The 23313-nt window shown below is 40.7% G+C and overlaps 1 protein-coding gene and 1 pseudogene across 1 annotated transcript in view; one reads left to right on the plus strand and one right to left on the minus strand.

Moving 5' to 3' along the window:
- The window catches only part of MAN1A2 (mannosidase alpha class 1A member 2), a 53588-nt gene that overhangs the window by 23317 nt on the left and 6958 nt on the right, over nt 1–23313 (plus strand). The window contains exons 4-12 of the mRNA XM_066615067.1: nt 8701–8819; nt 10538–10618; nt 12009–12103; nt 12535–12658; nt 12869–12962; nt 14913–15028; nt 16240–16459; nt 18253–18425; nt 19708–19823. Coding sequence (XP_066471164.1) covers nt 8701–8819; nt 10538–10618; nt 12009–12103; nt 12535–12658; nt 12869–12962; nt 14913–15028; nt 16240–16459; nt 18253–18425; nt 19708–19823 — 1138 coding nt within the window. The remainder of the gene's footprint in view (nt 1–8700; nt 8820–10537; nt 10619–12008; nt 12104–12534; nt 12659–12868; nt 12963–14912; nt 15029–16239; nt 16460–18252; nt 18426–19707; nt 19824–23313) is intronic.
- On the minus strand, nt 4766–6523 carry LOC136641111 (signal peptide peptidase-like 2B pseudogene; annotated as a pseudogene).

Genomic DNA, 23313 nt, shown 5'->3' on the forward strand with positions numbered 1-23313 from the left:
AGAGGTCACTGAAACATATTGCTCCCAACCTCATTCCAGCAAGGCAGTCCCAAAGAATACTATTTTCTATAGTACTGAAAGTTTCTGAGAAGTCCAGAAGAACCAACAGGGGTGCATTTCTTCTGTGTAGTTTTTGGCATAGGCCAGCTACCAGAGTGATCAAAACAGTTTTGGCCCTGAACGGAGCTCTGAATTCAGACTGATACAGATCAAGGTAACCATTTCATTTGAATAAGCCTGGAATTGGGTTGCTACTACCTAATTTGAGTACTTTGACCACAAAGATTGGCCAGTAATTTCTTGGGTCAGTAGGATCCAGCACAGGATTTTTAAGAAGTGGTTTTGCCACTTCTTGTTTCAACAAAGTAGGTACAATATTCCCCTCCCCCTTAATGAAGCATTTGCCACCACAGCCATTCAGCCTTACCTTGGCTTATTTAGGTAATCAGGAGGCAGAGAGTTGTTGGCCACAAACTTCCTTTCATTCAAAAACATGGCAGAGTGCTCTGATTCTCTTTTTATGATAGCCATATTTTGCTCTTCCTTCTAGGCATTTTGGATGCAGATTATAGTACTATGGCAAGCTTAAATACATTTTTTTAAAAATGGTACATTGACAGAATCTGCTTATTTTTGCAGTTTGCTCCCTGATTTCCTTTTCTACAGAAATGAGAAATTGCCTTGTTCTTATGTATGGGTCTCTTTAATGAGGCATTTTATGTAGTTTCAAACTTTTCAACCTGTCCGGGGTCTCTGATAATCTTGCCTATTCCATGGAAGAGCGGTGAGAAAGGAAAGAGATGTGCTGTAGGCTTGATGTGGGAAAAGCTTTTGGTGGCTAATATGCCATTTAGTTTTTGTTCTGTTTTTCCTCCCAGGAGATCAGAGCAGCATTTCATTCTGGCAGCAGCCTTCTGAAGTAGCCTAGGTTGAAAGAGAGTGATTTGCCCAAAGGCCTCCAGTGAGCTTCATGAGAGTGTGCAGCAGTTACTTTGTGTTTTGCATAGCTGCTGTTGAAGAGAGGGCTGGGAGCAGTTGCCCTCATCTCCTCTGTGTTTCAGATATGATTATTTTCCACATATGAAAAATGCATGAAATTTGTGAATTCCTGTGGCAGGAATGGGTGTGTAGAGTGCATGGTTTGCATACAGAGGATCTTGGGTTTAGTTTTTGGCAGCTCCAGGTGGGGCTAGGAAAGTACACCTGTCCGCAGTCCCAGGGAACTGCTGCCAGGCAGGTCAGACAGCTAATAGATTACCAGTCTTACTTAGTATGAGGTAGCTTCATAAGTTCACTTTTCAGGACGTTTGGAGGAATGATATCTCTGAATGCTAGATGTAAGGGAGTACAGGATACAAGTATCTTGTTGTCTTGTGTACCCCCGAGGCATCTGGTGGGTCACCGTGTGATGGGCCTTTGGCTTGATCCAGCAGGGCTCTTCTTATGTTTTTATGAAGTAGCAAGAAAACCTTTTAAAATGCATTACTTTTGTGTGTGTTTTTGAGGGATTTTTGGAAATAAATTTCCAAGAGCAGGGCTTCTGAATCCCTTCTGCTCAGATCCTTTTGATTGCCCTTCTCCCCAGTCTGAAATGATGCCCCTTCTTTATAGGTTAACAACATCTTTTTTTTAATGCATGGATTTCCTGTAACTCATGCATGTGCCACTTCACCACACTGCCTGGAGTTCTGTGGATGTATTGCATGCAGCAAGCGACCATGAAAATGCACTTTTATCTTTAGCCTCTGTTTGTTACCTGGTACTTTGAAGTGAGGATGGTATTTTTAAAGCCTCAGTTCTCTCACTTGAAAAGCAATAGAAATGAAGAGTTGTTAATAATTGAGACATTTGGGTGAGTGGATAGGTGTGTGTCCATGCATGTGCATCTCAGAGTTTTTGAGACTGACTTTTGTGGATTTTTAGGTTAATATAGGGTTTAAGGCAAAAGAATGAGTTAATTCTTAGCAGTGGGACTGGATTCTTAATCAGGCTGGAGGTCAGGGCTCCAAAGATTTGATGTGCAAGACTCTCAGACCCCAAAGCAGAAAAGAAACTTGTGCATGTGTTGGGCAGTCTGCAGTTGGTCAGAGAGCAAGTGAGCTAATAGCTGGCAGTGCAGAGGGAGAACCTGGTGGCTTCCCTCAGTGACAAGTTGCTCGGATGAATGGAGAGCAGCGCATCTAGAAGTTTGATGTTAAACAGTAGCACTGGTTTGATATTACTGGCACTGTAGGCAAGGAGGCTTATGGATTATGTGAGTGCAGTATCGCCTCTACCAGCAGTCATTGGTGCCGAGAGGCTGGAGCTAGTGTATGATTTACAGTTCAAACCCTATTGAGCTCGATATGGTGCTTGAGCTTCTTGAGCTGAACTGTCCATAGCTTATCACAATGTTGATTTATTTGGCACAAAGCCTGGCAGATACAATCAGGTCACATCATATGTGTGTATTACTTATGGAAATTCAAGTATATATGCTTAGCAGAAAAGAGAGAACAGCTTGAATCGGGGATTCCCAAAATTTTTAGCATCAGAACCCACTTTTAAAAATGATACTCTTATTGGGACCCACTTAGGTTTATGAGACTTTAAAAGAAGGAGATTTAGAAAGAAATGTTTTTATTTGTTTCTTTATTTACCAAAAAACTCAATCCATTTCTCATAATGAAGCTGCCCTATTGAATTTTAGTAAGTGCTCTCCTTCCTTTTCCAATTCTCCCCAGAAAAATAAAATTTAAAAAAAATATTCTGGTTTTTTGGGAATTCTTTATTAGTGGGTATCCACTAAGGGCCCAGTCTAATCCAATTTTCCAGTACTGATGCAACTGTGAGTACAGTGTGTGTGCTGCATCTTGCGGTGGGGGAGCAGTTATAGAGGCCTCCTCAAGGAAAGGGAACATTTGTTTCCTTACCTTGGGGCTGTATTGCAGCTGTATTGGTGCTGGAAGATTGGATAGAATTGGGCCCTAAGACACTCTTTATATTTACTTACAAACTCCAGGATCTGATCTGTTTGCAGGGTAATTAGCAGCTTTCTGATTTTTTGCCTCAGGGTTTGAGGCAGTTAGTTATCTGATCTTGCCATCACCTGTGTTTACATTAGTGGCTCTGCCCAGCCTTTCGTGACCCACCCAAAATCAGGTTGAGACCCACCAGTGGGTCCCGATCCACAGTTTGGGAACCGCTAGTTTAAATGTTTAAATAGTTGATTCCCAAATTTAATCTAGGTCGTGACATTGGCACGGTCTCTTCTTGGCTCTTGCAAGATTTGGGTACCACCATCTTGGATCTCACAAGATTTTGAGAGATCTAAGAAGGCAGTACCCAGGTGAATAGGTAGGAGGAGCCACTGGGAACATCCTGTGGTGCACCTGTGAGTGTGCCATGCCACCCTAAGGCATTGTGACACACGCTTTGGGAACCTCCAGCTCAAATAATACAGTCAGTTCTGGCCACCATTCTGCTCACTAAGTATATGTACCAGAGTGAGTCTGAGATGGGAGAATGAATCCGCTTTTCCCTCAGCTGTCTCAGTTCCAATCTATGTCTCATTGTATGATTTTAGTTTTTAAAAATACGATGCATATTTTTTTGATTTGGGGTAGTTTTGACTATACTCAATTTTTATCATATGTGTGGCCTTCAGAAGCTAATCCCTCGTAAGATGTGACCTGACTGTATTATTTTTTTCAATTTTAATGTAGTTGTAATATGCTTTCAAAGTTTATTTTTTTACCATTCTGAACTTTTCCACCTTCTATGATTTGTTTTGCTTTTTTAACTGTTGTGTAAATTTTTGTTGATAACAGTATATAAATATTTTTAGTAATCATTGGAAAGATTGAACATTATCATCATTATCCAACTAAACAATTTTGTCTTTATGATATGATATTTGATATGGGGAATGTTGGATGAGGGGTCTAATCTTACCAAACTTCAGAAAATTTTAATGAAGAATGATAGAAATTTTAAAAGCTTGCTTTTAGGTGCAGGCGTCATTTGTTTCCTACCAATTTTTTTTTGCCAATCCAAGGTAATTGCCTCTGTTTACCCTAAGTTTCCTGGTTTAGCTTATTAGGTTCAAGGATATTGCAGGCGTCTTGCTGTCTTGGTGAAAATCAGTTATGCATTACTAAGGCAATGGGGTTTCAAATTGCTATTTTAATCAGTGATTTAACTGAGGACAAAATACTTCAGCACATGCTCTTTGTCAGATTGTTGCTTTCCAAAAGGATTCTGCTTTCCACAAAAAAAATGGCCATTGTCATTGTGAGAAACCTCTTTTCGGGGAAGGAGCTGTTGTGTATTTGCAAACACAAGAAAAGCCCTGCTGGATCAGACAAAGGTTTTATGGAGAAAGCATTCTGTTTCCTGCCAGTGTCCAACTAAATGCCTGAGGGAAGCCCATAAGCAGAGCATGAAGTCAAAAGCATTCCCTGCTATTTCCCCACAACTGCTATTTAGCAAAATACTGTGTCTGAATATGGAAGTTTTGCATATAGCCATCACGACTAATCACCAGTGATAAACCTCTCCTCCCCCTGGAAAGCCACCTGAGCTAGTAGCAAAGAATTCCATAACTCACGTGAAATACTTTTCATTTCCAAATGAGGTTTAATGGTCACTTGATCAACAGGCATTTGATCAACTTGAAGTGAACAGTGTGTTGCACATTATGCTCCCATGGTGTGCACGTGAGCTGTTTTTTTGCTTGTATTTCCCAGAATTTGGCTACCATGTGTCTAGGTCTCTTTTGTAGCCATCATTGTTGACTGACTGGCTCCTCAGGACTGACTGGCTCTTCAGGACTTTGCATGCATTTAATTGACTCCTCAGAGTCCGTCTCCAGGTTGAATAACTTTTCTGTGACTATGCTGGAGTTGTTAGGCTTTTCATGGAATGTGATGTTCATTATTTCTTTTCCTCCTCCTTGTTGTTGTTCCACTGAACTTTTTGATATGTCTGAGCCATTGGTGACTTTTGGTGAAGAGGGTTGAGGCAGCTTATTGGCAAAACCAACACCGGTCCAAAAAATAATCAGCTCATTGCGAGAAGCAGCAACAGCCAGGCTAGTGATAAGTATGCAGGGCACCAGGTATAGGAGGGTTGATTGACTTGCCTGCAAGAATGTAGCTGCTACAAAAGTTACCAAAAGACCATAGCTGTAGGCCAGAGTGGAAGCTAGAAAATAGACCCCTGAGGAGTCCACTTGGACATCAAATCTGCGGCAGTAGACTACCAGGAAACCAGGAAGCACGATATCTCCAAGACCTACAGCAGTAAAAGTATTGTCTTCTGGCATTGATGTTGAGGGTAATATTGGTACCTTCAACATAAAGGGGATGTCTTCTGAGTAAGAAGACCCAAAAGCTGTTACATCTGTAATGCATCTCCCGGTTTTGGTTAGAAAAGGGGTGATGAACAAGCAGAATACATCATAAAACAAATGAGTTAACAGAAACAAGCTACAGTTTTTCAAACTAGGAATGTGAACTGTCCTCAGAATGTAAATGCCAATAGAAATGCCTAAAATGTCTTGTAAAACCCAACCCCACTGTTTCTCATTTCTGAATACAACCCAGGTTGCATTGACAGACAGGCACAGTATTGCCAGAAGCAATTGTTTGAGCTCTAGACCTTTCTGAAAATATGGAAAACGGATTACATGTTTTCCAAATGAAAGTTTGCTCACAAAAGCATTCAAACAACTATAAAGACTCAAAGATGCATATAGAGAGAAGACGGCGATCATTGCATGCACCAGGTAGTCATAGAAGCAATACAGAGCAAGAAGCATGAAGGTGACCATTGCTGTACAAGTAAATGTGAAGTAGACGTTGGTATCCATTGTTATTTCACCGAAGTCTTCTACTGTTTGGCTTGGGTTTTCTGTATATTGCTGCTTTTTCTTCTCTGTGCTTCCTGCCCAGTAGCTTCCTATTGTGACTATGGTCATGGACATCAGATAGATGATCCCAGTTTTATATAGCAAGTCCTTGATGAGGTTTTTGAACAATAAGTAGAGAATGTCCACATCATTGAGCACAATTCCTGGAATAGTGATTTCCTCACAGTGACCCCAGTTGTGTCCGGGTCTCCAGTTCTTTGTTGGGTATGGAGCATCTCCTCCAAGAGTCAACAACCCCCGCGTTCTATTTATTTGGTGGAGTCTGGCATTCTCAAAGAGATTGCAGTTGCCCTCCCTCACGGACACAATTCTTGTGCTGAATCCACCTCTGTCAATGCCGTCCTCCCCAAAGAATGAGGGATGGCAACACATGGCTGAGTAAGTGAGGTTCTGAGACCATGGTTCGGGGTTGAGCCAGTGGGTTTTGGTTTTGTTACCCTCATGATACGATTTCATCCATTGCGAAGGGAATAGGAAACAGTACTCGCCTCCCTTTTCCGGGTTGATGTGGATGACGCCAGGGTTCTGAGTAGCAGCATGTGGAAGAAAGAGCAGGCACAAGCTGGTTAGCCACAAGGCTTCCCTTCTTGACCAACTGCAGCATTCCTTCATCTTGACTGGGTATTGTCCTCATGTGCTATCTCCTGTTCTTGTAAAAAAGATTCTGTCCCTTGGTTCTTTTCTAATGGGAGTGGAAGCTTAGGCCCTCAGGGCCCTGACTCTGCTTCCTACATTGCAAGCTCTTCTTGAAAGCCTCACCTGGCAATGATATACCACTAGCCATGTTTGTTACATAATAAGCCTGACTTCCTAACCATGGAGACAAGCCCCGCCCCTGCCTGCTTCATCTTTTCTCCTGCATAATTTGGCTCCTGCTTTTACACAGAAGATTCCCCCTACTTCTTAGCAAGGCCATTTGTGAGCTCTATCCTTCTCCTCTCAGGGATAGAATTCTGAATTGGCAGTTGCCCCAATTGCGATTTTAAGATTTTGGTTTGGCAAAGTACTTAGGTGATTATTTCACCACATAAAATGGTAGTCCTCCACAGTACTGTTGACATCTCTGTTTTCATATGTTACAATTAGAATGGAGCAGAATAGTGACTAGGGAGGGCTTTATTGTCATAGTAGCTCATAAGGTCCACAAGCTGTTAGAATGTCACCAACAACTAGTATGGACTTGCAGCGGGCTATTGGTCATCTGTATTGAATAAGAATTGTCTCCAGGCAGCCAGTCAGGTCTCCTTACTTTTGTCACTCTTTAAAGAGGCATTGCCTGTTTAAGGCTAGATTGGAGACAGCCAGCTCCACATATAGCATCCTAAATTTACAGCCCTATCTTTCACATGGCTGCGTCTAGTGAGGCTCTCACTTTTGGAATGGAGAAAGGAGCAGACAGGCATTGAGTGTGGTCCTGTACTAAGCAGGACTGCCGTTCTGGAGCCTGCAGGCTAAGTTGACTTCATCAGCTTATGACTCCCATTTAACCTTTTACTCTTTTCCCATCTTTTTTCTCATGTGGTTTTCTGTCCCTGAAAACAGCTATTTAACTTTCTCCCCTCCAACCCCAAAAAGTTGGGCTCATGTTTGCTAACTGGTACTGAAGAGGTGGGATGTTTGATGATTGGTTATAACTACTACATCCACATCAATTTTATTTTATGTACTGAATTATGTCTTCATCCTACCCTTCTTTCAAGGCGCTCAAGGTAGAATTCATGGTTCCCCTTATTGTTCCCAATTCATTCTATGCTGTAGGTTAAGTTGAGGAATGGTGATTGGACCAAGGCTTCTCAATGAGCTTCATGGCTGAGTGGGAATTTGAATCCAGGTCTCCCTGGTCTTAGCCCAGGACAAAACCCCCTAAATCATAGACTTTTAATAAATCACAATTATTATTTGAAGTAGTAGTGTGCTAAATTTTCATAGATTTTTTTTTTTGCTGGGAAAATTGCCATTTCATGAGGTTTAAATAGTCTACTTTCCACAGTCTTCACATTGTCTGTTCATTGTGGTTGTTTTCCTGATCTGCTGCAACTGAGTTCATACTCTTGTGCATTGAAATGCACAGCCAAATGTAAATCCCACTGAAAGTGATGCAGAGCAGCGAATTTTGTATTTTATTACATTTTATATCCTGCCTCTTTTTCCATTTTGGAACTGAAGGTGGCATGGGGTTTCTGGGTAGTCAACCATCCAGACCTAGACCTGTTTAGTTTTGCAGTTCTGTGTCTGTGGCATGTGCCTTTCTTTGTGTTCTAGGACTTGTGCATTCAAATGAAGATGTAAAAAATGCGTATTTAGTTGTGCATCCGGATATGAGAGAATGGTGGTTGATTTCCTTGGGAATGGGGCCATCTTCCCTCTTTTTAAAATTACACACAAATTTATTCTCATGTCCTGGAAAAAGAGGGTGTCTGGTTATCCTGGGTGCAGGAGATCAGAGGGTCACCCCCATGATGGACCTCCTCCCATGCAGTGGGCAGGGCAATGCCCCAGGCAGTGTGCGTGGCAATGCACCATCGCCCGCCCTCCCTGGTTTTTTTGTCTATAACCTTTGATAGAATTAAGAGAATTCAGTGCGGTTTGTTCCATTTCATTCTGCATGAAATTACACGTTGAATGATATATAACATGATAGTACTATTTGAAAATGCCAAGTTTTTTAAAGTTTTGGCCAGTAGTTGTGTCATCCCCGTGTGTGTCACTTGCTGTGACCCACACCCCTCTATTGATGCCACTGAGTGGAACAGCTACTTATAAGGGAAAATCTATTTATTGGCCTTCAGGAAATTCCCAGCTGGGTGCTACCATAGTAGATGCATTGGATACCCTGTACATAATGGGCCTTCAGGATGAATTCAAGGAAGGGCAGGAGTGGATTGACATTCATCTTGATTTCAGTGTGGTGAGTGGGACTTCCTTTTATATGTTACTTGAATAGTTCTTGTCTGGAAACACTTTAAGAAAAACGCTTGATGTTCTTCCCTGTGTTAATGTTTGAGGTTCAGTTCACATTAAGGGCAGGAAGACACCGATGACTCTCTGGAGGCAGTCTCTCCCCACCTGCTCCCCAAACGGGACTCCATCCTGCAGTCAGTGTCGATGGATTCAAAAAGCATAATTGTACAAAAAGTTGAAAACTTGTTCATTGTAAAGCACACGTATATATAAAATAAACTGAAAATAAACTATAAAATGTACATATTTTTGTATGCGCACAGAATGTAAGCTGAATTGGCGCAGAGGGATTCCTTCTCCTTCCAAAAATATCTACCATATATACACGTGGCCGCATATTGACCTCATAGCTAGAATCAAAAGTTCATTGCTTCATGGCAACACCACTAAAAATGGGATTTTATGACACAGTTTTGCGAAGACTGTATTTACTGTTTATTTACAAAGCAGCGAATGTTGTGCCACAGTAGCCCTAGCACAGCAATCTGTACAGGTTAAGAAAAGCAGAACTAGATAGCTCTGCCCTGCTTGCTTCCACTCTTTGTGTAAGCTCTTCTGCAGTCTTCAGGATCAGGCATAAAACTTCTCTAATTCCAACAATCTTCTCTTCACTGGAAACAGTTGTCACATAATGTTCACACGATGTTCTTACTGGTTATAGAACATTTTAAATGTTTAAAGAATGTGGAAAACAAATGCACACTCTGCATATTTTAATTTTTTGTTTATATAAGGTGACTCCCTTTAGGAGATGTTTTGGCACAGAATATTAGCAGCTGTTGATATAGGAAAGCACTTAGGCAGCATAGGAATTCTGCAAACATGACTCTGGTAGATATTAATTGAGCATATGTCAGGAAGAAGAAAATTGACTTCCCCATACTTCTGCAGTTCATTGATTCACATCTCAGATATTGCGCTAAAGTATGGGTACACTTGCCATAATTTAAAACTCAAATCATGATTCAAGCATGCCATTATATAGAGAAGCAGTCATTTCAAGTTACTTTTCCTCTTCTCCATCTGCTCAGTCCTCCAGTGTCTGTGGTGAAAAGACCCCCAGAGGAAAAACAACCTCAGTGACAATGGTTGGTCAATTCGGACATCACACCAAACCATTGTGAAGCTTTGTTAACCATGGTTTAGTGTAATTGGTTGAGCTATTGTGACTGAGAAAAAGGGTGACTCTTATGAGGCATGCACTCAGCTCTTTCTGCAGCACATCTCCTTCCCTGTTAAACAAATGGTGCCTGCCTGCCTGTTTTTGTTAAAAATACAGCACCATCAGTGTTGGTGACACTTTACGCAGAAGAAAGCAGATACCTGTCCCAAGGGGCTTGCAATCTGACACAAGGGACACTAATATGTGATTGTTTCTGTTGTGCATATTTAAGCTTAGTTATAACTTATATTGCCTTGTGAATTTGGAGACATTGACCTCTGATCTCACCCATGTTTTTCATAAGTTCAAATTTGCTGTAATGTCTGAATTCTCAACTAGAGCAGTGTAGTGTTTGCCTTTGTGTGTGGTAGGTGTCACTGATTGAAAATCATACCTTTTCACCCGTCTTTCAAGAATGTGTGCCAAAAATAAGTGCACTGAGCTTGCATCTTATTGCAAAGTAGTCTTTTGTATCTAAGGTATCTTTCTTCCCTTCTTCCAAGAATTCAGAGGTATCTGTCTTTGAAGTCAACATCCGCTTCATTGGTGGTCTGCTTGCAGCCTATTACCTTTCAGGACAGGAGGTAAGTGAATTATTTTATATTTGTGGAAGTGTGTGCAACTCATCGGAGAAATTGCTTGAAGGGAGCAGAAGCCGTGTTTTCTTGAAACTGTTCAGGAAAATAATCATGATCTTGAAGGCTATAGGCAAGCCTCATTAGAGACCCAGCTTGTTCAGAGGTTCAGTGCAAGTGCAAAAGCCATAGAATCCAGTACTGACCACAGAATTTAGAATCTGAAAACTTCTGCTTTATTTTGTTAAAAAGAGGTTCTAATGAAATCTCTGAAGCCAGGGCTCTGAGTTTTCGTATCTTGGGAACACTCATTCTCCCTGCCACCAAAACAAAGGAAATCTTTGCAAGCTAACAATCTATCCAAGTCCAGGTTGCAGAGTTTGATATCTCATTTCAGTCGTACTGATGTAGTTTTTGGACTGAGGCAGGATCAGCAAAGAGTGTGCACATGGAATCATTGACTTAGCCAAATGTGAATCCAAATGTCTTATCCCACTTCATGGCTCTTAAAATACTTTGGGTAAATTTCTAATTTGTCCAGCTGGTCTTGTATTTGCGATATAATTGCCTTGCTTTTTAAAGTTTACATTGCATTAGACCCAGAAATGAACTTCACCACTGGTGAGATATGTAAATATTGATCCGTATCTGTTCACAGTTAGGGTTACTGCATCCTGTGCTAGCTGAAGTTTCTGAGCTTAGAGGCAATCCTGTGTAGAATTCATTATGGTTTGAGTCTTGCATTATTGAAACCCCCAATTGTGTGAAGAGATTATAAAATGACTATCTGGAGAATCCTAACATTCTCATGAAGAGCATGTCAAGTTCCATTATTACTGATGTTGCTGAATACCTGCTGAGAGCAATTGTCCAGTGACTTGGAGTGAGATACTGTTAGTATTACTATCATAGAGTAGACAAAAACTAGCAGGCTGAAACTGGATGCTGACATGATGTAGAATTTCCATCTGTGACACTTCCTGTTGATACAGAGTTATTAGGGGACCAACTACATAAAAGGTTCTCTTTCCCTAAAGACCAGGTACTTCATCTGGGAGTCTGGGGCTGCTGCTGAATCTAGTGCTGTTCCTGTGTTCTCAGTTAATGACTGTGGGCTTATTGTACCAACATTCACATTATGGAGTCTTCTCCTTGGCATGTTCATCAGGTGCCTATCTTAAAGTTCTATAAGAGCCAAGCAAAAACATTTTTTTATTTGCTGGTCCTTTAGCAACATTGAACTTTTCAAGATCTCTATTCATGTTTTACTGACTGTTTTGAAATAGTATGTTCAGAGTTTTTGTTGCAAGTCAGGCCAGTGTTGGTGGAAAGGCAGAATACTATATAAATATTGCTAAATAAAAACTGGTTGATGGTTTGCCCTTCTTTCCTCTGTTAGGTGTTCAAGATAAAAGCAGTGCAGCTAGCAGGAAAACTTCTTCCTGCTTTCAACACACCCACAGGGATTCCTTGGGCAATGGTGAATCTGAAAAGGTATGACATTTGGAGAGAGGAGCACATTATAAACAATGGGTAGAGCAAGCATGCTCTAGTAGGCTTGCTCAAGGTCTGCTGTGGAATTTTCAGTGCAGTCAGTTTAAAGCACCTGCATGTCGTGTGGTTTCTTTTCAGTCTATCAGATATGCTGTTTGCAACATTCAAATTTGTGGTGTTACACTGTCATGGTGTGTTCATTTTTTTGGCTTTTCCTGCATTTATTTCAAAAGTGTTTTCTTTTTTGAATCTCTGGATTATGTAAATTGCTTTGCTGCTATCCTAATCTCTAGCACTCAGTTGTCTTGTTTAGTGTTTACCTTTCACAAAAATGTTGTGCTGCTTACTCTCTTCTCATATGATATTGAATGATACCAAGAGCAAAACTGTGGATATGTGAACCCTTCCTAATGCCTCCTTTTTTTTCTCAGTGGTGTAGGTCGCAACTGGGGTTGGGCTTCTGCGGGCAGCAGTATCCTCTCTGAGTTTGGTACACTTCACATGGAATTTGTCCACCTGAGCTATCTGACTGGCAACCCTGAATATTATGACAAGGTTAGCTCTGTGCTCTCTAGCAGCAGCATTTTGTTGCAGGTTCACTTGTAACTTATGGTTCACTTATGACTTTAATAGCTATTTAAAGGAATCCCTGATCCTGGTGCATATTTTAAAGGCACCTCTTTAAACTTATAATTAATTTTTAAAAACCCCAATTTATACTTTTTATGGAGAGGCAGCTGTGGTGACAACTTTTCTTTCATTTAGGTCATGCATATTCGTAAACTTCTTCAAAAAATGGATCGACCAAATGGACTTTATCCAAACTACTTGAATCCAAGGACTGGGCGCTGGGGGCAGCGTGAGTATTTTCTTCATGTTTGTGGCAAATTAATATTGCATATAAGAAGGTACTTGGGCCTCATGGAAAGAGCAACATTCTGGTTTGATCATTGCGATCACAAACGTCATGTGCACACATACCCTTCTTTCTTTACTCCCTCCCATTTCCTCTCTTACTTCATGGTTGATAGTAATACTTTGCCTTGATGCTTGAATTGGGCAAGATCAAGGAAGTGCATGGGTGCAAAGCTCAATCACAGTAACTGCATGGGCTATGATGGTTGAACCTGGCCACAGAGTATCCAGATTTCTTTAAAATCCTTCTATGTAATCATGTAACCTAAAAAGCTGAAACTTTGGTATACATGTAGTTCAAAGCACTCCACGTATTGATTATACCCTATTTCAGCCAGGACAGGTTCTCAAAATGTCTTATAACTGAAATATACCAAGTATAAGCTATGTTTGGATGTGTCTGTTACTAGTGGTTCCCAAACGTTTCAGCACTGGGACTCACTTTTTTAAACAGCAGTCTCTCAGGATCCATCAATACCCACCTAACACCTAGTACCAGAAGTGACATTATTAAGCGGGAAGTGATATTGTTAAGCTGGTGATGACCAGAAATAAGCACTTTGTTTTCACCACACCTTGGCTAAGTGTTACCCACCGCCACTACCATCCTGCACACTCTGAACACGCCCTCTGCCACAATGTGCAAAAGAGAGGCACACCTCCCTCCATAATCTTTACACAGGGCGCTTCCCTCTTCTTCACAAGCAACAAAGGGGTGGCATGGTGGAAGTGATGGCAGAGATCCCCTTCAACAACAGTGGTTAGTGGGGATCAGAATCCAGGAACACTGAGCTTTCATCAATGACCTTGTTGATGGGGGAGGGGAGGAGGGACACTGTCCCACGTGAAGCAAATGGGAAAGGCGGATCTCCAGCAATACTGGGGCAGGGACATGGAGGAGAGAAAGAGAGATCCAGGCATAGATCTGAACAATTGAGAGAAAGTGGGATGAGGGAAAAGATACAGCGTGAGCGGCTGCTGCCACTTGTTCTTAAGGTTTGTGTGTATGCATATCTTTGGGGGAAGAGGAGGGGACCCATACTCCACAGTGCTGGTGGTGGCAGCAGCAGATCCCAGCAGAGCACCCAGGCTGGTTGCTGGTACCTTCTCTGTTATTGGGGCATGGATGCTTTATCCCTGCTATTATGTCCTTTAATCTGGGTATGTAATCTGTATTTCCCTTTCTGAAAGGCCTATTGTGCAAATAGCTATATTCAAAACATTATGAAATGGATACTGTGATAAACTGAGCCATTTAGGTACCTAAAATAAGCTAGCACTTCAGATCAGACGCACCTGGTCTCTTTGGGATCTTGTACATCTGTTTGATTTAATATCAAGTTCTTCTAAGTGTTTAGCTTTGGTCTAGCTAGCAAAATACAGAGTGCAGTAAAATGTGTTATGTCCATATAAAAGGAAGTTTTTCTTCATTTTAGTGGTGTGAGGATTTTATCTAAGTATTTAATGTCTGATATCTGGCAGCATTCAATTACTGGGTTGTGCAAAGTCATAGGGAAAAAAAGGATAATGCTGTGTGTGGAAGTATATTCAGTTGCGTCATCTAATTGCATGTTAATCTTGAATCTGAGATTAGGCATATTGGTTTTATTGAAATTGAGGGAAATATTTAAGTTTTGTATTACAGATGAATTTCACAAAGCATTAGTTCTGTAACAGGAGAAGTGCCTGTTGTAGTGCCATATATGTAAGCCACAACGATAGTGGAAGCAGGTACCAAGAAAATGAGAACTCCTTTAATTATATACCTGGAGTGGATTAAAATATTTGTAAAACATTAGCTGTTCTATCAAATTGGAGGGTTTTGCCTTTGCAAATATAGGTGGTGTTGCATATACATGTCCTATTTTTACATTCTCTACTGTCTCTGTTACAGATCACACATCCATGGGAGGTTTGGGAGATAGTTTCTATGAGTACTTACTGAAGGCTTGGCTGATGTCAGATAAAATGGACACGGAGGCAAGGAAAATGTATGATGATGCTATTGAGGTGATTAAAATGCATTGGTTTTTTTCCTCCTACATACAAAATAGAAATGTTGTTTTTAATTTTTTTCAGTTACAAACAGAATAATTCTGGGGTTTTTTTAATAGTTCTTTTCAGGGCAGTAAGATATATGGAATTTACTGCTGCCTAACTGGTGGTGTGAAGATTTTGAACTAGTCCACCCAGACAAAACATGGCTCACCAGCAGTGTACTGTGGCTTGCCAAGTGCTTTTCTCCTCTTCTCCTGTTTCTTACAGTCTGGTGCAGGCAGCAGAAACAAGCTTTAACTAGCTCCTGGCATGCCAAAAAACCTAAATAGTGCATTTGGCTTGGTAGATCACCAGTTCTGCGTCCAACGTCATATTTTTTTAAAAATTATCAGGGGTGCTTGCATACTAGTTGTTCCATCTGGAATGTCTATTCTTCGTTCACTCTCTTTTAATGAGGCATAAGCATGATGTTAGTAACCTGTGTTTTATGAGTAATCCTTATGTGCTTTTTCAGACCTGATTTGTTGCGACTTTTTATACTTATAGTGCAGTCTAAGTGCAAGCTTATCTCGTGTAGGTGAGCAAAGCGCTGTAGAGACTTGTTGGGGTATTGACTCTGAGTAGTTGCTCCCCTTCCAGCTATCACATATTGGCCATATCTTTTGGCAACCTTCAGTTAGCAAATTCCTCCAGGCTGTCAGCAGCAACGCCTAACTCAGATTCCTCTTCTCTAGTTCTCCAGATTCCTCTTCTCCAGATTCCTCTTCCCCCATCTCCATATCCCCCCTCCAAATAGTGTATCCAGCTGAGTGCCCTCCTGTCTCTGCACACATGTGTGCTCACGCACAAAAGAATTTCCCATTGTCAGTGTATCGTGAGATGGAAAAAGGTTAAAAATTGCTGTTCTACACAGATGACCACTCAAACAACTATAGTTACACATAAACAACCTGCCCTTTCTGTTGGATAACTTCCTTTTTCATTCATTCATTCCACCTTTATTGGCATAAAATAACTTCCTTTTGTAAGTTTGTCATGAATTTGTATGCATGTATGTTATTCGTTAGTGTTTTGTGGGAGAGGGAAACCTTGCTTAGAGAAAGGTTTTGGTTTTTTAAAATTAATAGGAATTTTTTTTGTGAAGCATATAAATATGCAACTTTTTGGCATGAAATGTTTTTCCCACAGCAAGTAATTGAAGCCTTCTCCATTTCTCCCTGCAGGCCATAGAGAAGCATCTTATCAGGAAGTCCAATGGAGGCCTCACATTTATTGGGGAGTGGAAGAATGGGCACCTTGAGAGAAAGATGGGCCATCTCACATGTTTTGCTGGGGGAATGTTTGCCCTTGGAGCAGATGGTTCCCGGGAGGATAAGGCGGGGCACTACCTTCAACTTGGAGCTGAAATTGCACATACTTGTCATGAGTCATATGACAGAACCAGTAAGCACCTTTGTCTGTCTCCCCCCCTTTTTTCTTCCCTTAAGGAACTTTGCTCTTCCCAGTTGTAAGGGGATGATTTGGAACATGGAGTGTACAGGGAAAGAAGAGGCAGTATAAACTTTGTAAGAGATGTATTGAATTAATGAGTCTGATATTTGGAATTGAATGTAGAAGATAGACAAAGCTAGCTTTACATTAAACACACTATCTAAAATCACCAGTGGTTTATGGTAGTCATGAATTGTGGGAAAGCTAGAAAATGAGGCTGTTAACTTGCACAATAAAGTCATATGATAGTGGAAATTAGAATAGCAGGGGATCGTCAGTGTTGAAGCATTGTCACTGGGTAAGGACCAGAAAACAGTAAGTTTTCGACTTCCTTGAAACTGAGAAATAATCCAGGTGCCAGTACAGGTGTGCAGCACTTAAGGATGGGGTTACATTCTCCAATTTCCGTTGTTATGTGATTAGGTTGTTAAGCAAACATTCAGCCCACTATAGTGCCTTTGTTGTGTAAACAGACACTCCTTGCCAGAAACTAGCTGGTCATACGGGCTACTGGAGATAGATTGCCTCTTCTTTGCATTAAGGGCCTCTTTGTTGTGCTTTGACTGTGGTCTGTTGTTAAGTGGTCTGTTGTTAAGTGGTGGACGCCTGTATTTTTGTAAGAAGAACTGCATTCTACCCACCTTTTTCTTGACAAAGTGACAACATCTAGATGACTCCAAATTATGTTCTGTATTATCATAACTAGGAAAAAGTGAGCTCATAGTCATAATTACAATTTATAATTATAGTTTATAAAAATGTACCCTTGGAATAAAAACGCATAACACCTCTTTCTGCACTGTTCCTCTTTGGGGAAAAAACAAAATCTGCAGAAAAAGGTTTAACACTCTATACATGAGGCAGTGACAAGGGTGTTGTGAGGAAGGCATCAAGATAATATATATGAAAATATATATATGAACTTTGCATGCTCAAAGAACTAAACACGTTATTTATTAACTGAGGCTGCAGTTTCATCTGAAATCCAGTATGTTGTAGTGGCTAAATAGCAAGTCGAGAGGGATTCGGTTCAAATTTTGTCTTAGCCATGAACCTGAGACAAGTCACCACACTTACAGTCTCAGATTCTTCATCTGTGATACAGGGAATAATGGCAATAATCTATCTTCCAGGACTTCTGCAGGGAGTACTGCATTAAACCTATGTGATGTGCTGGACACTCCAAAGCATTAAATAATACATTGGCATTTGTCTTTGGCCACATTTAACAGCAAGTTCTCATGACCTGTACACATGAAAAAGTAGATGCATGTTCCTATGGAGCAGCGGGGTGGGAGCAGGAGGGAGAGTTGCACTTGCCACTCTCTAAATGCCAGTGATATCCACATAGGATAGTCATCTTGAGTGAGGTAGCCCAGGCAGAATTTGAGCTGTCAATATACTTGTTTCAGCGGTAATTGTGAAGCAAAGCCATTGTTCGTTCTTCCAGTAATATTGGTGATGACCAAGAGGCTGGCTAGGAGTATGAAACTTTTGGGATAGGATGTTCTGTGTTCTTAGGGATCTTGTTAAATATATGTTTATGTGCAGTTTTATGTACAATATTATCCTCCTACTATTTTGTGCACATTAATAATTCTACCAGTGGGTTTTTAGATCTCCATTATGCTATAAAAGCCCGAGTTAAACTATTTATGAACTTTCCAAACAAATGGAGATGACTCTTTAGAGAAAACACTTTGATTGATTAAAGCGTTTTTTTCTCCCCCCTTTTCTCTCTGCAGCATTAAAACTGGGTCCTGAAGCTTTCAAATTTGATGGTGGTGTGGAGGCAGTAGCAGTTCGGCAAAATGAAAAATACTACATTTTAAGACCAGAGGTGATAGAGACCTATTGGTATATGTGGCGTTTCACACATGATCCCAAATACAGACAGTGGGGCTGGGAGGCAGCACAGGTAACTACTGACTGTTGGTACATATGAGAGTCATAATCTTTACCAGAAGACCATCTTGTTTGCAGTTGTGGTCATTTGCACCAGATAGGAGTGTTTACACACATGTGTCCACCCACCCATGGGCATGTCTCTTTGGCACTCCAGACCCCTCTCCCAAGTGTGACCTGGCTGAGCTTGGCCAATAAACCCTGGGTTGTTGCTTCCTTCCTGGTTGGAGAACTGGCGATTATGTCAGGAAAATTACTTTTAACTCCTGGTTAAGAAACAAACGGTACAACTAGAAATTTATTTAAAGTATTTGTATCCTCATTTTGATCCCAGGAGGGGACCATCGGTAAACACGATATGTTTAAATAAAGCTCTGTTAAGGCTTTAAATAGATAAGAATGCAAACACAAAATGAATAAAACAGCTGATCAAACAAACTATAATTAAACAAATGCCAGCAAACATAACAAAACCACAAGTCAGCAAAGCAAGTCAACAGAAGGCCTGACGGAACAAAAAAATTCTTCACTACTGTTTCAAAGATGGTTGGTGTTAGAGCCAGCCAAACATCCTGCAAAAAGGTGTTGCAAAGTCAGGGGAGGGGCTGCCCTGTTCTTTGTTTCCAATCACAGAACTTCAACTGAGGTGGAAATTCAAAGCAGGGCTTCAAATGACAACCGCAGTGTGCAGGATACTGACGTGGAAGGAGTGATCTTTTAGGTATTCAGAACCCAAACCATGTAGCTTTAATATCGCTAGGCCTAATGTCAAAAGCTTTACCTATAAAGATTGCATTATGTTTAAAAAGTACTATATAAACGTAAAGCGGATATTGAACTGAAAGCATTCTATGCATTCATGCAATTGAAGAATCGGCCATTTTTGTGCTGTGAGGGAGGGGATGGATCTTGGCAGCACCAGCATGCACCAGGATCCGACTACCTCTTTTGGAATCTGCCCTGCCCCTTTTTTCTCCTCAGACTTACACCCGGCTATATAGCTGGCATAGGTTCAAGGAATTGCATGGGCCACTAGGAGGCCTACACAGAGGTAAGTTGAAAATTACTTGCTGCTGGCAGGCCTCCTGATTGCCCCCCCCCATCATTGAAATACCAGGTGCTTCATCAGCATGGCTGCATTGTTTGTAATGATGGGGGGGATAGGATTGGGCAGTTTTATTATAGTATTATTGTGATACAACTGAACAGGCACCATTTGGAGCATAGGTAGCCAGCCCACCTGTGAAGAACTAGCAGGTGAAGAACATTTATTTGTTTATTCTCCTCTCATGCAGGCCATTGACAAGTATTGCCGAGTGAGTGGTGGATTTTCTGGGGTCAAGGATGTCTACTCCTCATCTCCTACGTATGATGATGTACAGCAAAGTTTCTTTCTTGCTGAAACGCTAAAGTAAGGCTTTCCCCCCTATATCTGTGTGAGCAAGTTTGGTGCAGTGATGATTCTAGAAAAATACCCAATGCCTATAGGGTTGTTGCTTTAACATTCTGAGCTGACAAATGAGCTAGCAAAGGGGAACTGCCTTAAATTATACTGTTTCCAGCAGAGGTACAGCCATGAAGATACAAAATGAAAACAAAAATTGATGAAATAGCAGCCTCTTACATCACCCTCTTAAAAAAATTTTAAAAAGAAAAATTAAAAATATCAAAATGATATTGTTATAATTATTCAATATATTAACAAAGGATATGAAAACATTATATAATATAATCACTTGTTGGTGACAAAGCATTTTGTCACTAATAAGTGTCAAAACCAAAACTGCAAACATTTTAAGATAAATGCCTCTGTGTTTCTGAAGTTTGCAACATTTGCCTTGTGGCTAATCCTTTTTAAAAAAAACAATATTTTCACTATTATGGTATGTTGTGTACATACATTCTGGTGTTCTGGTTCTTATAGCATCCTGTTTTATAGAGCATTTTTATTTCTTGCTTTTTGTAAAAATGCAAAAGCAATATAATGAAGAAAATAAAAATTTACAACTCTAACCTCACCCCCCGACCACCGTTGCTCACTCTTTGAAAATTAATGTTTCCAAGTTAGTTTGTACACGTAGCAGGTTCAGTTAAAGCACTTGACAAAAACACATTATATTGTCTGCTTTAAGAAGTAGCAGTTTCTTTTTTAAATTAGTTGTGTTTACATCACACGTACTACTGGATGTACCTCTGTTGGATAATTTATGATGCCAGACTATTAATCTATGTTTACCAGAATTTGTCATACTTTCCCCTTTCACATGCAAAAGAACCCTACTCACTCTCACTGGCTTACCCAAGGGTAAATGGTTTGTGACTAAGGCACTTTGTGTGTATTTTTGAGAATGTTGTGTGCTTTAACATAAAGTATCTAGCCCTTGTGAGTTTCTGAAATAGAAAGTCTGTAATCTGAACGTATACAAGACAAATGTCCTTGGGAAGGACTTCCAGTAGATAAGGAATGTTTTTTTGCTCTGTACAGCTTTCAGTCACTCACCAAGACAGCTAGTTGTCTTGTACCCTGTTTTATCTTTATCTTTTCGTATTTCCTTGATCTGTCACATCTAGATCTTTGCCTGGTTGATTTCTATGAAAATTAAGATGTTGCAGTTGGAATGAGGTGGCTGGGAATGACAAATAGTTTTTCAGGATTTAGAATTTCTTGCAGAGATTTAAGATTTTTGAAAGTTTTGCAGAAATGAAGCATTGGGTTATTAATGCATGTATCAAATGCATTATTCCAGAAATCTTGTGTGTGACTAGTAGTGTGAAAGCCATTTGTTGGGAATAAAGAACCCCGAGATGCCCAAGAGCATAGTTTTAGTCTATAATAAATGTATCTCTTGCTTTGGAGATCAAAGCATGAATTGAATTGCTTAAAGGCTGTATTCTCTGGCAATAACTCTGGGCTCTGTCGTATTCCTCCAAAGATCTTTACTCACAGTACTATGGTCTTATTGTGATACTTTTGCAAATTTATTCTAGAGCAGTAACCCTTAGACTTTGCTGTGTTAAAGGCCACTACTTGGTTGCTTGCTCTTTCTGAACCCTTGCCTTTTTTAACTTTATGGCCACTCTGTGGGAAGATACTTCCAGCCCAATCCTATGCCAGAGCAGTGCCTCATGAAACATTTCCTCTTTATTAAGCTTTATTTTTTTTACCGTCTCACAGAGTATCTGAAAGTGTGCGAGAAACTAATGAAGTTAAGAACCACTGTTGTAGAGGAGGTGTAGGAAACATTTCATGCTGTGTCTCCTGCTGGCACCTGTGAAATGAGATGAGAGCTTCTGGGACCTGAAAACTAATTGCATTCATTCTATGAGTGTGCATTGAGGCCTACAGGCCAACATCAAATTTTTCATCAGTGAGTCCCCAGCCTGCATCTTGCTATAGGTGGTTGCATTCGCTCACTACTTTAATACATGTCTTGAAAATGTCCTGTAAGTGACAATCCAATTTATTTCTAAGAGAGCACTTTTGACAATTGTAGCATTCTTAATAGCATTTTTCAAACTCTAAGGCCTAGATTGTGTAACCTTTTGGTCTATTAAAACAATGCCCCAATTAATTGGGCAGAGGATTAAAAAATAATTTCAAAGCAAGTACATGTCCAAACATTTAGACCAGCTATTTTCAACCGGTGTGCCATGGCACATTAGTGTGCTGTGAGTGGTCTGCAGGTGTGCTGCAGGAGTTTGGGGGTAGGTCATTTGTTAGTAGGATGGGGGGATGTGAGCCCCCCATCAGCAGAGAGGAGTGCCTTGTCAATTGTAAAAAAAGAATGGTGTCCCTTGACAATTTTAGCAACATGTTAGTGTCCCATGAGATGGAAAAGGTTGAAAATCACTGATTTAGACAGAAGGCACCATTCTAGAAGAGACAGTTCTGTATAAGTGTCTGCTTTAACACATGCCTTCATCACCTAAAATCTTTCTCCTTCAGATCTATGTAGATTAAGGGCCCAGTGGTATCCAACTTTCCCGCACTGATGCAGCAGTGCCAACGGGATGTGCACCGCATCCTGTGATGAGGTGTTTTGTCAGATTCCTGTTCTAAACTTGGCCTAGAGAACTTATGCTCACTTCAAGCTAATTAGCCACTTCTTGGCCCAAGCACAGCTAGCTCTAGCTGCATATGAACCTACTGCTAAATCCCAGCACCAGCAGGAAGGTGACTAGTAGATGGCTTGCCTGTAGGACTGCAGGGTCCCTTCTCCCAGTTCTCCAAGCAGCAGTTATTCCAGGTACAGCAGCACTACCTCAGCTCTCCACTACTCAGCAGTCTCTGTTTCGTTAGTCTGTTAGCCAGTCTGTCAGCCAGTGTGCCAATCCATTATCCATCCGTCAGTTAGTATGCCAGTTCATTAAACTAACATTAAACTGTTAGTCAGTTCGTGAGTCAGTCCATTAGTTCACAAACCAGAAAGTCAGTCTGATAAGCTAGCAAGTCTCCCCAACTACAACCTGCACACTCTGCTTTTATCCCTGTAATGGCCTGGCTGCCTCTAGTGGCTGCAGCTGTGCAGCACACCCGATGCTGAAAGCCTAGGCATTAACCCTGTGTTCCCCAGATTCACCAGAGCAAAGGGCCACTGCAGACACCACATCTTATCTCCTTGCAAAATCTTCCGTGATTCCAGTGCAGTCAAGGTAAGGATGCCTCTCCGAGGTCAGGGAACATTTGTAACCTTACCTTGGGGCTGCATTGCAGCTGCATTGGCCCTGAGAAGCTGAATAGGATTGGGCCCTTAATTGAATTTAAAAATTTTACTTGATGGATTAATCAGACAATATTTCTAAATATTAATCCTGTAATATTTAAATATTAGGAATAAAAATATTGCTAAATATTAAACCTGTAGTCTGTAATTACTTTTAAGTGATCTTTAGATACTAGG

Source organism: Tiliqua scincoides, chromosome 2 (assembly GCF_035046505.1).
Source record: "Tiliqua scincoides isolate rTilSci1 chromosome 2, rTilSci1.hap2, whole genome shotgun sequence".
Taxonomy (NCBI): Eukaryota; Metazoa; Chordata; class Lepidosauria; order Squamata; family Scincidae; genus Tiliqua; species Tiliqua scincoides.